Source organism: Melozone crissalis, unplaced genomic scaffold (genome assembly GCF_028551555.1).
Source record: "Melozone crissalis strain CALT ecotype California unplaced genomic scaffold, PUWL_Pcris_2 ptg000004l_1, whole genome shotgun sequence".
Taxonomy (NCBI): domain Eukaryota; kingdom Metazoa; phylum Chordata; class Aves; order Passeriformes; family Passerellidae; genus Melozone; species Melozone crissalis.
The window spans coordinates 24,342,697-24,357,735 of NW_026535782.1; the positions used below are offsets into that span (position 1 = coordinate 24,342,697).

General features: G+C 37.9%; 1 protein-coding gene across 2 annotated transcripts in view; it reads left to right on the plus strand.

Moving 5' to 3' along the window:
• The window catches only part of USP15 (ubiquitin specific peptidase 15), a 60,696-nt gene that overhangs the window by 18,283 nt on the left and 27,374 nt on the right, over positions 1 to 15,039 (plus strand). For both annotated transcript variants that reach the window (XM_054274824.1, XM_054274831.1), the window contains exons 5-6: positions 3,197 to 3,342; positions 5,858 to 5,919. In XM_054274824.1, the coding sequence (XP_054130799.1) occupies positions 3,197 to 3,342; positions 5,858 to 5,919 (208 nt within the window). The remainder of the gene's footprint in view (positions 1 to 3,196; positions 3,343 to 5,857; positions 5,920 to 15,039) is intronic.

Sequence of the window (15,039 nt, forward strand, 5' to 3'; positions counted from 1 at the left end):
TGAATTTCCTTTCTCTAATCAGAAACAGGGCATTTTGGAATGACAGTTACTTCAAGTAACTTCATTTTTTCTTAGGAAAGAGAGAATTAAAATTATGAATAAATTGGTGTGAAAGGTAATGAGAAGCAGTCAGAATTCACTGACAATCCCTTTCCAGACCCTGGCCTTGTTTGCTTTCCTGAAATGTGCATGATATGCTCCTGGAAGCCTTTAAAAACATGCCCTTCCTGGAGCTGAAGCTTCTTGTGCAGAGTACAAAGCAGAGCCATCCTAGCAAGGCATCCAGAAGAGTTTGTATGTTAGAAGAAGAGCTAGAAAAATACAACCCACTTTAGTGTGAAGTAGTTACTGATCCCTCTTATCCATCTCTAAGATTGTGGGGTTTTTTTCTCCCTGTTTATTACCTTGATTATATTTAAGGTAGTTCTGGAATTCATCAAATACACAGTAGAAGTACTTATTATATCAATAAATAATATGCAAGAGAGATCTTTCAGAATCTTGATTATTTTTTGCTCGTTCTTGTATATTCCAGTAAGAGATGCATTTCTATTATAGTTGCAGAAGACTTGTAGTACAAAACAGTCAATAACAGCCCCAAGGAACTAAGTAGACCCAGGGTAATAAGGTCTTTTCAAGAAATTTTAATTTTTCTGTCCACCATTGTTGATTATATTATTTACTGCACTCAAAAAATAAGTACAAGACCTTTCTTAATTTAAAAAAATCAGAGAAATATCCTAAGTCTAATACTCGCCTATCAGTCTTCAGATACTTGTTATTATTCCTGGAATATCTTTGCTTTTCTACTCAAATAGAAGCTAAGCTAAGCTGTGTCAATAAATTAGTACAAAGTCAGCTCAGACTGACAACATTAGCCTAACATCTGAGAGTTTCCTGTAGCCAGCATTTGAGATTGCACTAGCTTTAGGAGCCAGGATGTGTTTGTATTAGGATTCCCTGAACTTTTTCAGCATCTCATCAAGACTGTTGCCAGGTAGTCTTTCAAAATAGTACTTCAAGCATGCAGTTGTTTTTATGAATAAGCTGTATGATATTTAACAGTGTAGGCTATTATCTGTATGGGAGCTATAACTATTAACTCTCAAATGGAACTTTTTCAGATTGTGGGTATACAGCTGATGGAGTGAGAGGAATCTTTAAATGGCAGTTCTTCCTGTCCCTTTTAGACATCATGCTAGTACTGGTCGTGTCATACATTGGATGTATATAACTAAAACTCCCCAGGGAAGTGTTGGAGTCACCATCCCTGGAAGTGTTTTAGAACTGACTGCATGTGACACTTACTGCTGTGATTTAGTTGATATTCTGGTGTTTGGTGAAAGGTTGGACTCTCATCTTGCATGTCATTTCCAACTTGAATGAGTCTATGATTCTACTAGGGGAGAGCCCCATACACAATGTGATTCAGACAATATCTGATAAGTTTTCATTTATGCTGGAACAGGCACTTCCTCTTTACTTCATAAGCCAGCACTCCAGTAATAATTGGTGGGGATGGGAGGAAGGCTTATAAAGTTAGCATTGGTTATATGTTCATGGAAGTACATAAAAGAATCTTATTTTCTCAGTCTCAAAATTGGCATAGTAGTCAAGTGGAACATGCTCTTCCCAGAGTCTTGGACATAATGTGTAGTCATGCAATGGGATTCATTCTTCCTGTGTGAACTTAATAAATGTTAGCTTAGTGCTTGTGGAGAAAACAACCTGCAATGCTCAGATAATTAATTGCCATGGTATTAATAGAATGAAAAATTATATTTTGTAAATTCTTCTTGTAGTGACAGCCACTGAAAAATCTAGATTTTCTACTTTTTTTACAGGACTGTTGCTGACTAGTTTTATACTTCTATTCAGATATAATTATTTGAATTCACTGATAGAGAATTGATTCAGACAGTAGATGGTTTTTTTTTTAAACCCAACAAATCAAATAAGTCTTTGTTGATATCACCTACCTTGCCTATATATCATCTCTGTTACAAAAACAGATGATCCAGTCTAACACTTTCTTTCAGACTGAAATGTGTGATAAGTAGTATAGAAACACACTGTATACAGTTGCCTACAATATCTATAAATATTATATCGCCCGCTGTCATACATTTCACAAGCCAGTGTCTAGACATTTGCAAGGGACTTTTAAGTTTTGGGTCTCAGTTTGGCTTTTCCTGTTTAACCTAGTGGAAGAGGAAAAAATCTTGAGTAAAAGGGAGCAAGAGAAGCTGACACACTAGTGTTTTCTCTGTAGACTTTGGAGGAATGTCTTTCAAAGAGCTTACAGGGCCCATTTTTATAATTGTGCTTTCAGTGATCATCAGGGATAAAGTGTATGTTTTTTGGCTCCTGTTTTGTGTTCTGTGTTATGAGACATAGCTTCCATGGGCCTTTGTGAATCCACCAATTAAAAAAAGCAGCTAAGTGGGATTGCTATGATACAGCACTGTACATAGTAGTGTAAAAACCCAAATCTTTAGTAAACTACTTTTGTGTAAGAAGAATAGTGTAAATTAAAAACTTCACTTAAATTTCTGTTGTCGATAAGCTATGCTGCCTTAAAATTATGTAACACTGGTTATATTTCTGTTAGGTGGATTAGGAGCTGGTAGACCTTTCTTCTTTGAATCTTTCAGGGATATAAAATCTTTCACCTTCCTTTTATAATTAATTTATGTGCTTCAGTTTTACAGAACAGTCATTTTTTTCCTGTGGACATGTGGATTAAACTTCGCACACACATTATATGCTGTTGTTAGTGCAAATTGCACTCAGATATGGGTAGAAGCATAAAACCCAAAAAAGGTTGATTTAGGCAACAGAATGACTTCCTGCACTTGGTTTTGCTATCAGTCTCACTTCTGATAATTTGCTACCTCCCCACACTCTTCTATTATCATGCTCAGAAATTAGTAGATGGCTCCTGTCATCTGTTACTTATCAGCTTCTCTTTAATTGATCTGCCTTGCTAAGGGATTCAGTCATCTGACTGTTTCCATTTTAAAGGCAAGCTAGCTAGCAACTTCCTGCTTGTCCTACGAAATGATGTTGTTGCATGGCAATTTATACAATTTCATTCATATTTTGAATATGAGGAGATGAATTCTGATGCTTTATTTGACTGTATACTGTTTGTATATTGAAATGTTAAATTTATTTTCTTTCCTTCACAAAACAGACACAATTGAAAAGGAGATAAGAAAAATCTTCAATATTCCAGGTGAAAAAGAGACCAGATTGTGGAACAAGTACATGAGTAATACTTTTGAACCATTGAATAAACCAGACAGTACCATACAGGATGCTGGTTTATACCAGGGACAGGTACAGTGAAATATTATTTCTTTTCTTGAATACATTTATCTTTTTGCTCATAAAAATGTAGCTGTACTGAATGATTTTTGCTTTTTTTTTAATGAAAATCACTTTCCAATAGATGATGTTAGGGATAGAAGATTTTGTGAACAAATTTGTTGAAATTAAAGTAGTCTTTGTGTGTATTTTCAGGATTAAAGATTGAAAAGAGAGATGAAAGAGAGAATTTAACTCTTCTGATGAATTAAAATTTTAATATATGTCTAAATTTTAAATTTTATGTTTACCAAATATCATGAAATTGCTGGCATGAATTTGGTAAAATCTGAAGTAAATAATTATTCGTAGAATCTTGGATATGTTCCTATAATGAAACCCAAAATTTAAATAACTTTTTAGGTATTCTAAAAGAATAATGTCTTCTACTCAAATTCCACTGTCTAGATTTCTCAAACAAAATAACAAAAAAATGTGAAAATACGCTGCTAAGAACAGCAGAGGTTTGTAAACCTGCTTTAACATGAGACAATGTCATCACTTCAAAATCATCCTTTACAGAGGAATTCCTCACAAGAAACTTCTTTACCTTTCCAGATGAATGCAAAGAACAAGCATTGAACGTTAAACTACAAAACAGAAATGTAAACAGATTGTGCAATTGCATTGATAGAATAATTTTTCAGATTATTACACTGATTCTTTAGTCCTCAAATACATTTGAATGTTTTTTCAACAGCTGTAGTTCATGCAGTCATGCTACAAATGCGGATGGATGCAATTTGATGGCAGTAACTTTAGGCGCGATTATATTAAAGTATTTCCTTTTGCTTTGAAATATTTGACTGTTACCTACTTACCTGCAGTATTTAGGCTTTCAGGTTTTTTAATGGCATGGAAGGTAGGTAATCAGTGCACCAAAATTGCTGCTTGAACTATTGTGTCCTGTAGCTTCATGCTGCATGCACTTAAGCCCTCACACAGGTAATTTTAACAATGCAGAAGTCCTACTGGAAGAGATCACATCTCCCATAAAGGAGTCACATCAAAGATGTAACTTGCAAGTTATCTCTATCCCAGTGAAACATTAACTATGAGGCAATCATAGTCTAATAAAGCCATGACAAGATCTCAAGGTGACATCTGTGCTTTGAGCAAAATTAATACTGTTTAAAACAGAGTTTAAGCATCGTTTCTGAAAATGCGAAATGTCGTGGTAGGCCATATGTGTTTGGTCAGTTCCGCTTGCTGACACACATGGTTATTTTTCTTGCTGAGTTTCCTAATTTAATAAGAGTTACTCTGACTATTACAGTCTGTCTAACATAATAGTTATAATAGTGCACACAATTGAGTAAAGTAATGCTTTGAATTTATCAGTTGATTTCTGAAGTACACCTCTAGGGATTCCATTGAACTCCTCAGTGTAAATCTACTTTCTATTTAGTAAGCTCTGAGTAAGTCAAGGAAGTATGGCAAAATCAGTCTTTCAGCATCAATGACCAAGGATAGCAGACTAGTCTGTTCCTGATAGAAAGCTGGTCATGATAGAAGGCTTGTTTTCAATCTCATGCTCAAGTGTGTTCAGACTGAAAATGTGATTATACCTTCCAAGTGGCTTATGCCCAAGGTTTTGAGCATTAGTACTTAACTGAGTTTGTCACAGTGTAGATGCATACAGGCACAGCATGGCAGTTAATTAGTGTCCTGAAACATCAGTGTACAGTTGTGCAGAATTAGTTGCATTGCAAGTGGGGAGTTGGATTCAGTTTAAGCATTGGAGTCTAGTTGCCATTTCAAAGGATCCAGCTATCTCAGCTGTCAATCCAGAAAAAGGCATGAGCTGTTTGTAGGTCTTGTGTCATATCTGCCAGTGTAGGGGAGCTATCTCAAATACCCAAAGGAATTTCAGATGACACCTGATGCCTGTGTTTGGAACTGAGTGTTCTGTCCTGCTTTCTGTACCAATAACAAATAGAATGAAATTAATTTCATTAGCCAACTGTCCTGTTGAAAAAATAATATTAGATAAATGCTTTGGTAAAATATACAGGAGTAACCATACAGGTATGGTTTTAAAGCTATTGAGGCAGAAAACAGTTTTGTTTGGGTGTTTTGGGTTTTTTCTTATCCATCTGTGTAAGGCAAAATTCCTTCAGGAATTATCCCTTCCTCAACAGGGCTGTTGTATAGACGTGTGGTTTCTGTAGATTCACAGGTGCTGCCTAAACATGGCAGGTCATTATCTCTTTGAGAGATAAGTGGCTCACCATCCATGGATTGTAGAGGAATAGAACTGTTAAGTGACTTGCCCAAATTAAGATGATGGGTGAAAAAAGTAGAGAGGAAGGACCAGTGCAGTGGATGGAATACAAAGTGTAATGGCATATTCTTGAATGTCAGTGAATAGTACCTTAAATATCAGTCTTTTCTCGATCACATGTCAGCAAATCCATTAAAAAGATGGAACAGAAAGCAATCTACTGATATTTTTATTTCCGTTTTCTTACTACACTTTTTGTGGTAGGTCCTGGTGATAGAACAGAAGAATGAGGATGGAACATGGCCAAGAGGTCCTTCAACTCCGAAGTAAGTTATGAATTCCAGTCACATGATTAGTTTGACTATTATTTTGCTTTATGAAAAAAAAGTTTTTAAAAGTGGCATTTTATTTTGAAAATCAGCCTTCGGATATTTAATTGAAAGTACACCTGAATACATTTGCTGTGTTGTGCGTTGTAGAACATAGCATAATAATGAATTCCTGCATATACACTGCTTAACTTTGTTGATTTCAACCAATACATTATCCTGCTGAAAAATGGAAAAAAATTCCATAGTAGAAAACTGTAAAACTCAGCATAGTTTATTTAGATTTCTGTCTCAAAGTACAGTGTATCTGTTAGGTCAACACAGATTTTACCAGTATTTTTCTTACACATAAATATTTTCATGGACAGCTTGTTCCTTTTGTCTCCAGAGCATATTTATCCACCAGGTTTATTTGAATTGCAGCCTACATTACCAACATGTGGCTTTTATTCTTTGTTGGGCTGTCATCAGTTAATGCAGAATGATGTTGGTTTTATTTTCTATTTTTCCTACTGCTGTTATGAACAGCACCTTCATAATGGCAAGTGAATAGAAAGACTTGTGTGGTTTTATTCATTTAACTATTTTTTATGTTATTTCCAGTATCTAAATAATTTTCTTTTGATTTTGAAGAACAGTTGGAACCATTTAATTAATATGATGTCAGGCTTACAAATAGTTAACTGTGTTTCTTGGCTTTGTTGGCTGGTTCTTGATCGTATCTTTCATAAAAAAGTTCAAGTTCTTTTAAGTTCTCTTTATTCCTTTTGAGATTATGTATCCATGTAGTTAAAAGTCACTTCTCTAAAGCATTTTTATAGTATCATTGCTTATCATTTGAAGGACGCTGTTTCTTTATCTTTGGTGTTTTATCTCAAGCAGTTATATTTGGAACACTATTGTCCATTAAGCTGTTTAATGAAGTCTGAGTTCAATTTAAGATTAGTATTAACAGCATAATCTTGCTTATCAAGATGTTGTAACATAAGGCTTTAAAGAACGTGAAGCAATAGAAAGAATGGGATGATAAAAACTTGAAGTTTCATCTCTGACCTCAAAAAACATCTAGTGGAAATTTAAATTCTTAGTCAAATTTTAGATGCATCTTTGAAAGGTTAAAAGACCTTACATAACTCAATGTCATGGATTATTTTGCAAGTTTTGGTTGGAAGATATTCTGGTGATGGTATCTGCTTTTCTTCTGCCAAACTTCTTTTTCATTTAATGGAAAGCATTCAGGAGCAGTATATAAATTAAAGAATATCTCCTGAAAAATGTTTGATCTGGGGACAAGTGAAATGCTTATTCAGAATGCTGTTGTCAGAGAAGGTTGTAAGTAAACCAGCAAATGAGGATGAATAATATTAGTGTGAGGTTGGTATGGTTTTGAGATCTGGCAGCTATCAGAAAGTTGGGAATTTGATATTCAAATACACTGTAATAATGGAACGTTTGCAGAATTTTGTGAATTCAAATAGCAGCTATGGACAGGTAATAGGACAGGTTTTTACATCTGTTTAAAACTTCATGAACAACCTAATAAATGTTTAAAGGAATAGAAATATTAAACTCACTTTGCAGTTTTTCTGTGTGAGACCCATTAGAAGTATTAGTTTGTCAAGACAGATAGCATATATCCACATACCTTCCTACAGCCATGTCATTGGTCGCACGCTGGCTCAGTGCTGAAATTACCTCTTTGTAGTGCTTCTTTTTGAAGAGTACGAATTGTAAACAAATTCTGATGTCAAGGTGTAAAAGGCCATATTTAGAAATGTCAAAATATAGGATACTGGAAAGCACGAAGGATGATAAAGCTTAAAAAATCAGGATCATTTCAGAGCATGAGCTAAGCTTTTCTACAGATTCACAGAATAGCTAATGTTGGAAGGCATCTCTGCAGATTCTCTGGTCCAAACCATTTGCTCAAAGACAGGTCACCTAGAGCAGATTGCTTGGGATTTTATCCACATAGGTTCTGAGCATGTCCAAGGATGGAGGCTCTACTGCCTTCCTGGAAAACCTGTTCCACTGTTTGGTAACTCCTGTTTTGAAAGTCCTTATATTTACAAAGAATTGCCAGTGCTTCAGTTTTATACCTGTTGTCTCTTCTCCTTCCAGTGAACATAACTCAGAAGGATCTTCCTCCATCTTCTTCATTCCCTCACACTGGTTATTTATACATGTTGATAAAATTGCTATGGAACCTTCTCTTTTCCAGGCTGAACGGTCCCAGCTTTCAGCCTTTCCATAGAGGTCAAATGCTTGATCACCTTTGTGGTGTCTCACTGGACTTGGTCCAGGATATCCCTGTCTCTCTGGTGTTGGGGAGCCCAGCACTCCAGGTGTCTGTAGCCAGTTCTGAGTGGAGGAGAAGGGTCAGCCCCCTTGAGCTGCTGGCAGTGCTTTTCCCAGTGTAGCACAGTGGGCCAAGGTGGTTGGCCCAAGGACACACTGCTGGCTCATGTGCAGCTTTTTGTCCAGCAGGACCCCAGGTGGTTCCTTGCCAAGCTGCTTTCCATTTGTCACCTGCCCACGCACCCACTTCTTCCCGGTGTATTGGTTCCTGGCATTGTTCCTCCCCAGGTGCAGGCCTTTGCATTTCCCTTGACTGGACTTCAGGCAGTTCCTGTTTGTTCATTTTTCCAGCCTTTTGAGGTCTGTCAGAATGACAGCAGAATCTTTGTTGTGACGATTGAAAATGAGAAACAGTAAGATGGAAAGGTCTTTTGCATGGTTTTCCTGCCTCTTTCTCTCAGAAGCCTAACAGCAATTTTTATATTGCTTCTTCTGGCAATTTTTCTGTATTCCTCCTACTACAAATGATGAGTGCTGTCAGTTTTTCATGAGAAGTATGTTAAATGTGTGAGCATCTTTTCTTATGCAAGAAAAGAACATACTTTGAAAGTGGCCAGGTTGGGACCTCAGTTCAGTACAGGAAGGAACACTTGAAAATGATAATTCTGTTTTTCTTGAGAGTATAATGAATTCATACAAGAAAAAAAGATCAGTTATCATCATAATGGTCTCTTCTTCTGAAATCAGAAAAGAGTGATTTTGAGATCATTTCATGTAGGAGCAGAGACCATGCTATACAACTTAAGTTCTGCACTGTGTTCAAGCTTACCAGTGTTTGCATTTGTTTTATGTGTACTGTTCTTCTAACTTCTGAATTTACTTTATTTTGGAAGTAATTGCAATATCCACTGGAAAAACCCAGCATGATTTAATGATATTTGCTATCGTGTCATATTTTAATGCTGCTTAAAATATTTGTGAGGCTTGGGTTTTTTAGTCTGAAAGTATCTGAATGTGGTGTACATTCGTCAGATGTTCACAGGGTTAGTCAGGTTTAGGAATAGCTGGATTTTTTGCTTTCTCAGAGGTTGTTCATATCAGCTACTGGGATGATTTTGGCTCTGGGAGGTCGACTTCTATGAAACTTTCTGTTTATTCTGGTATGTCTTAAACATCACCTGCTCCCAAAAGAGGTATTACTTAGCAGTAAAGATTATTTTTTGAGAAAATTTAGTTACACTAACATGTCTATGAGTAGCTGTCTCAGTGTCATACCCATGACAAATTTATACAAATGTACAGATCCCAGTTGTTTTTGTAGCTTAGTTGCTGATCCCAGTATTTAATGAAGATTTGAGATCTCTGTGCAGACTTCTTTTTTTTAATCTGTGTCCTTATATGAGAAATTATTCCACATGCAGAAAAAACAGCTAATCCTGTTTGAATGGTTTATTATTGCCAAGATGCTGTTTTAAGCTAAAAACTAAATATAAATTTAAAAAATTTAGAATTGTAGTTCAAGTTACTTGAAGAACTGTACTACAAAATCAAGTTACTTATGTTCAGGAAAAACTGTACATAACTTAAAACCTTTCAGCCAATCTGTGATTTTAAAACTTAAGATGAGGAGAAGTGAGGAACTCAAGTTTTGACGTTCCATGGGTTACTGACTGAATAGCCAGGACAGGGTTTCTCTTAGTTTTCTCTTAAGAAGTTGTTTATATACCTGTTCATATGCAAATATAAAAGCAAGTTAGGGAAGCATACAAAAAAGCTGTAAACTAGTAGGTTATTTCCTTTTAATTTTAAAAAAGTGTTGTAGCTGGGTTTTTTAGAAAACTTAAAAACAAGTTTTAAATCTACTGATCTATCCTATTGTTTAAAAGTGCTTTCCATATAGTAAAAAAAAGTATTTTTAATTACCTGTCAATCTATATCTCTGTGTGTGTTTTGAAAGTAATAGATTTCATTTTGATACTTGTTTCATTTAGGTATCAGTGTGGAATAGGCAATCCTAATCTAATAGCGGCTACTTAGTATAATTTACTGATGGCCTGTTGTTAACTTTAAACAATTCTCATGTGTGAAAGGGAATATATTGTTGGTAGTTGGGGCATTTTTTGACCTACAGAAAGGTGAGTCTGCACACATTCATAGCTTAACTCTTTTTCTCCTCATTATAATGAACATTTTCTTAGTTTTTTTCAGATTTTTTTTTTCTGGTTCAAACTAATAGGCCTTTTTATCTTGGAAAAGCATTAAAGACCCTTTCTCAATTATTTTCTTTTACTGGGTTGGACCCCTTAATGTCTGTTAAGAGAAGGGAACAGAAGGATAAAAGATGTTTAGAAGTCCTTTTTGAAATAATGTAATGCCCATTTATCTAAGTTTTTTAGGGAAATATACCCATGAATCTTCAAAGGAAAAAGTGTGTTTGGTTTTTTCCTTGAGCAGTCGTATGCAGACAGATGTGCATTTCTTCTGACTTTTCTGTAAGAAAGAATTGTGGTATGTAGCGCTAACTGGGGACTTAGTGTGATGTCTTAAATTGTATGAGCAAGAGCTGTCAGCTTGTTTGTCAGCCAAGAGCTGGACTGCCATTTACTGATAACTAGTAACTGAGATAACCATGTGTCTGAGCTCCTGAGAGTAAACACCAAACATTGGTGATGTTCAACAGACATTTTCAAGTTAATTTTAACAAACATGTTCATTAATAAAAAGTAATGGAGGAATGAAAAACTCTTAATAAATGCATGTCCTTAACATTATTTTTTTTGATTGATGAATGTTAAAATATCAACCTTTTTTACTGAAAATTCCCCAAAGCATGATTAGCTGAATTAGTTAGGGTTTGTAAGAAGATAATAGTCTAACTAAAGCTTGCTATAAAATTGTATGCTAGCCCAATCAGAGCTTTAAGGAGTAGAGCCCTTGGTAATGGAAGGACCTCTTGAGAGAGTATCACCTAGTTCCCCTACTCAAAGCATGGGAAGCTGTAGCAGATTGCTTAAGACATATATCCAGGCATATTCCCTGTTCAGATGGAATTTTATTAATTTTGTTTTATACTCATAGACTTTTGTTGTTTTGGTGGCCACCACTGAGAAGGTTCTTGCTTCATCTTCTTTGTTCCCTCCCATTGGGTATTTATACAAGTGGTAAGATCGTTCTGGAGCCTTCTCTTCTTCAGGCTGCATGGTCTCAGCTCTCTCAGCTTCTTCACATAGGTCAAATGCTGCACCTTTGTGGTATCTCATGAGTCTTGCTCCAGAATATCCCTGTCTTTGTGGTACTAGGGAGCCCAGAAGCGAACCCAGCACTCCAGGTGTCTGTAGCCAGTTCTGAGTGGAGGAGAAGGATCACCCCCCTTGAGCTGCTGGCTGTGCTTTTCCCAGTGTAGCACGGTGGGCCAAGGTGGTTGGCCCAAGGACACACTGCTGGCTCATGTGCAGCTTTTTGTCCAGGAGGACCCCAGGTGGTTCCCTGCCAAGCTGCTTTCCATTTGTCACCTGCCCCTCCAGGGGTAGGATTGAATGGTTTTCAGTCCATCTCACTGTGCACTTACATAACCCATGTTTGGTCTGCTTGTCTATGAGGGTGTTGCAGGAGACACTGTCCAAAGACTTGAGGAAGTTGAGATAAACCACACCCATTGCTTCCCCCTCATCTGCCAAGATATCCTTCTATGAAGAGATTACTGTCAGGCTGGTCAAGCAAGGTATCTACTACTGCTTTCACTGAGACACTTTCCCTTCACATCCATCTTGGGTCAGAAGATCCTTGTTCATCCACTCAACCTTCCTGCTGCCTTTGCTTAATTTTTTACTTCTCTGGATGGACCGTTATTGAGCATAGGGAACTTGATGATCTTAGGGGTCTTCTCCAGTGTAAATGATTCTGTGAATATCGTCCAGCTCTCTTGGGGGCCCCTCTTCTCTCCAGGGCTGTATCCCATGACACTTGTCCAAGCTGATCCCTATAAAGTCTAAAGTCTGCTCTGCAGTAATCCAGGGCTGTATTCTTGTTTTCTGCCATGCTCTCCCTGAGGATCTCAAATTTCACCATCTTAAGGTCATTTTGGCCAAGGCCCCAGCCTTCACATTCCCAGCTAGTTCTTCCTCCTTGGTTTTAAGTATCAGATACTTAAGTATCAGTTCAGAAGCTCTCCTTATTACCTCCTCAGTCACTTGCATCAGATAGTTGCCCTCATTGCATCCTAGACCTTTCCTGCATTTTTGTGCCCTGTTATGTTGTCCCACCAGCAGGTCCCCTGTAAGGACTATGGCCTGTGAATGGCTTATCCAAAAAAGTCTTATCTACCTTCCTTTGTCCTGATCCAGTCAGTCCGGGTGCCTCCAGAGGAAAAAAGACTTCTAGCTGCAGTTGGCTTTGCTGATGTCCATATTTATCTCCTTGCTGTTGGTCCCTCCCTGTTGGGGAGTTCTAGTGCAGTTTAATCATAGCGTTAATGAAGTATGTGGGAAAGTGAGTATCTCATGTGTTTGGCATACTACAGTTGAGTGGTTTTTGGTAACCTGTCTTCTATCTTTTGCTGTTAAAATGCTAAATTATAATAATTATTTTGGGGGGTTGTTTGTTACATCATTAAAAAGTTACTTTTCAAAATTACCTGTTAGTTTCTGCTGCTGTTGTAGCTGTGTTGAGAATTTAGTTTACTCTTCTCTTGCATTTGAGAAGCAAGCCATTTACTGATTTAGTAGACCTTAACTGGTTTCCTCTGGTTTCTTTCAGTTTTTATATACAGCAATTATACATTGAGTTTTAAAATATAAAACTATATTGCATTTGAATTTTGTTTAAATTATATAAAAGCTTCAAATTGGTTTTGAGAAGTTCAATTTCAGTTCAAAATTATTCAAATCAAATAGCTTCTTCTAAAATAAATACATGTATGAATGTCATAATTAAATACTGTTCTGGATTTAAATCGGATTAAACTGACTTCAGTTTGATATCTTTTGTGGACAGTCTGTATTTTACTTCTTTGAAGACAGTATTCCAAGAGAAGGATTTAGATTGATAAAGGAAATTGCAGGAAAGCTTTGTGAATGTTGATCAGAATACTTGAAAAATTAACTAACATGTTCTTCATATGGTGATACATAGAATGATTTCGGTTGGAAGGGACCTTAAAAGTTGATCTAATTTCTGCTCCCTACCATGGGCAAGGGCACCTTCAAATGGACCGAGTTGTGCAGAGCCCCATCCAACCTGACCTCAAATACTTACAGGGATAGGCCATCCAGCTCCTCTGCCTGTTCCAATCTTACCACCCTCATTGAGAAGAATTTCTTCCTAATGTCTAATCCAAACCTACTCTCTTTCAGTTTAAAGTCACTCCTCCTTAGTCCACTGACCACATGCCCTTGTAAAAAGTCCCTCTCCAGCTTTCGTAGCCCACTTCAGGAACTGGAAGGCTGCTCTAAAGTGTCCCCAGAGCCTTCTCTTCTCAGCCAACCCAGGCTGAACAGCCCCAACTCTCTCAATCTGTCCTCATTGGAGAAGTGCTCCAGACCCTTGATCATCTTGTGGCCCTGCCCTGGACTCACTGAAGCGAGTTCATGTCTTTATGTCGTGGTCTCACTGCAGCAAGTTCATGTCTTTATGTCGTGGTCCCAGAGTTGAGCACTGCGCTCCACGGGGTGTCACAAGAGCAAAGCAGAGGGGAGAATCACCTCCCTCACCCTGCTGGTCCCACTGCTTTTGATGTAGCCCAGGATATAGTTGGCTTTCTGTGCTGTGAGCTCACATTGCTGGGTTATGTTGGGCTTCTCATCCACCAGCACACCCAGTTCTTTCTCTTTAGGGCTGCTCTTGATTCATTCTTTGTGCGGCCTGTACTTGTGGTTGGGATTGCCCTGACCCAAGTGCAGGATCTTGCATTTGTTGCTGTCAGAGTCATGAAATTTGCATCAGCACATCTCTCAAGCCAGGTCACTCTGGATGGCATCCATTCCCTCCAACATGCCAACCACACCACACAGCTTGGTGTCAACAGCAAACTTGGTGAGCGTGCACCAATCCCTCTGTCCATGTCACTGCTAAGCAGCACTGGTCCCAGTAGTGATTTGTGAGGAGCACCACTGGTTTCCACTTCGACACCGAGTCACACAACTCCTTGAGTGCAACCATCCAGCTAGTTCCTTATCCATCAAGTGGTCCATCTGTCAAATCTATGTCTCCCCAGCTTAGAGACAGTGTCTAATGCTTGGCAGAAGTCCAGACTGATGATGTCAGTCTTCCCTCACCACCTGTCTATTTGGTTTTAGAAGGCCAGCAAATTTGTCTGACAATATTTGCCCTTAGTTGTCAGCATGTTGGCTGTCACCAATCACCTCCTCGGTCTTCCTGGTTGGATGGCCCGTAGCAGACCCCCACTATAATGTTGTCTGTCCCTGCCCACCCTTTATTCCTTACATATATTGGATCATTGATCCCTGAGAGGAGCTCCCAAGAGGTTCCTCTGCCTGTCCTTCCTAAAGAGTCTATATCTTTTAATTCCAACACACCAAGAATAGTAGCCATCCCATCATTTATTTGCCAGTGATGGCAATAGGATCACACCCCTCACAGGCATATGCACATCTCCAGCTCCTCTTGTGTTTTGCCCCTTCTTGTGCTTTTGCATGGAGGCATTTAAGCGGGACCCTCAACAAAGCTGAGGTGCTGGCTGCAGTGGCTGGAGTTCTTTTGTGCTGTACTTCAGGTTCATTACTCCTGACCTCCAAACCCTTTCCATGCTCTGGGCAGCAACTCTTGCTTGCTCTGGCATCAGTTGGTGTGAGTGATGTGGAT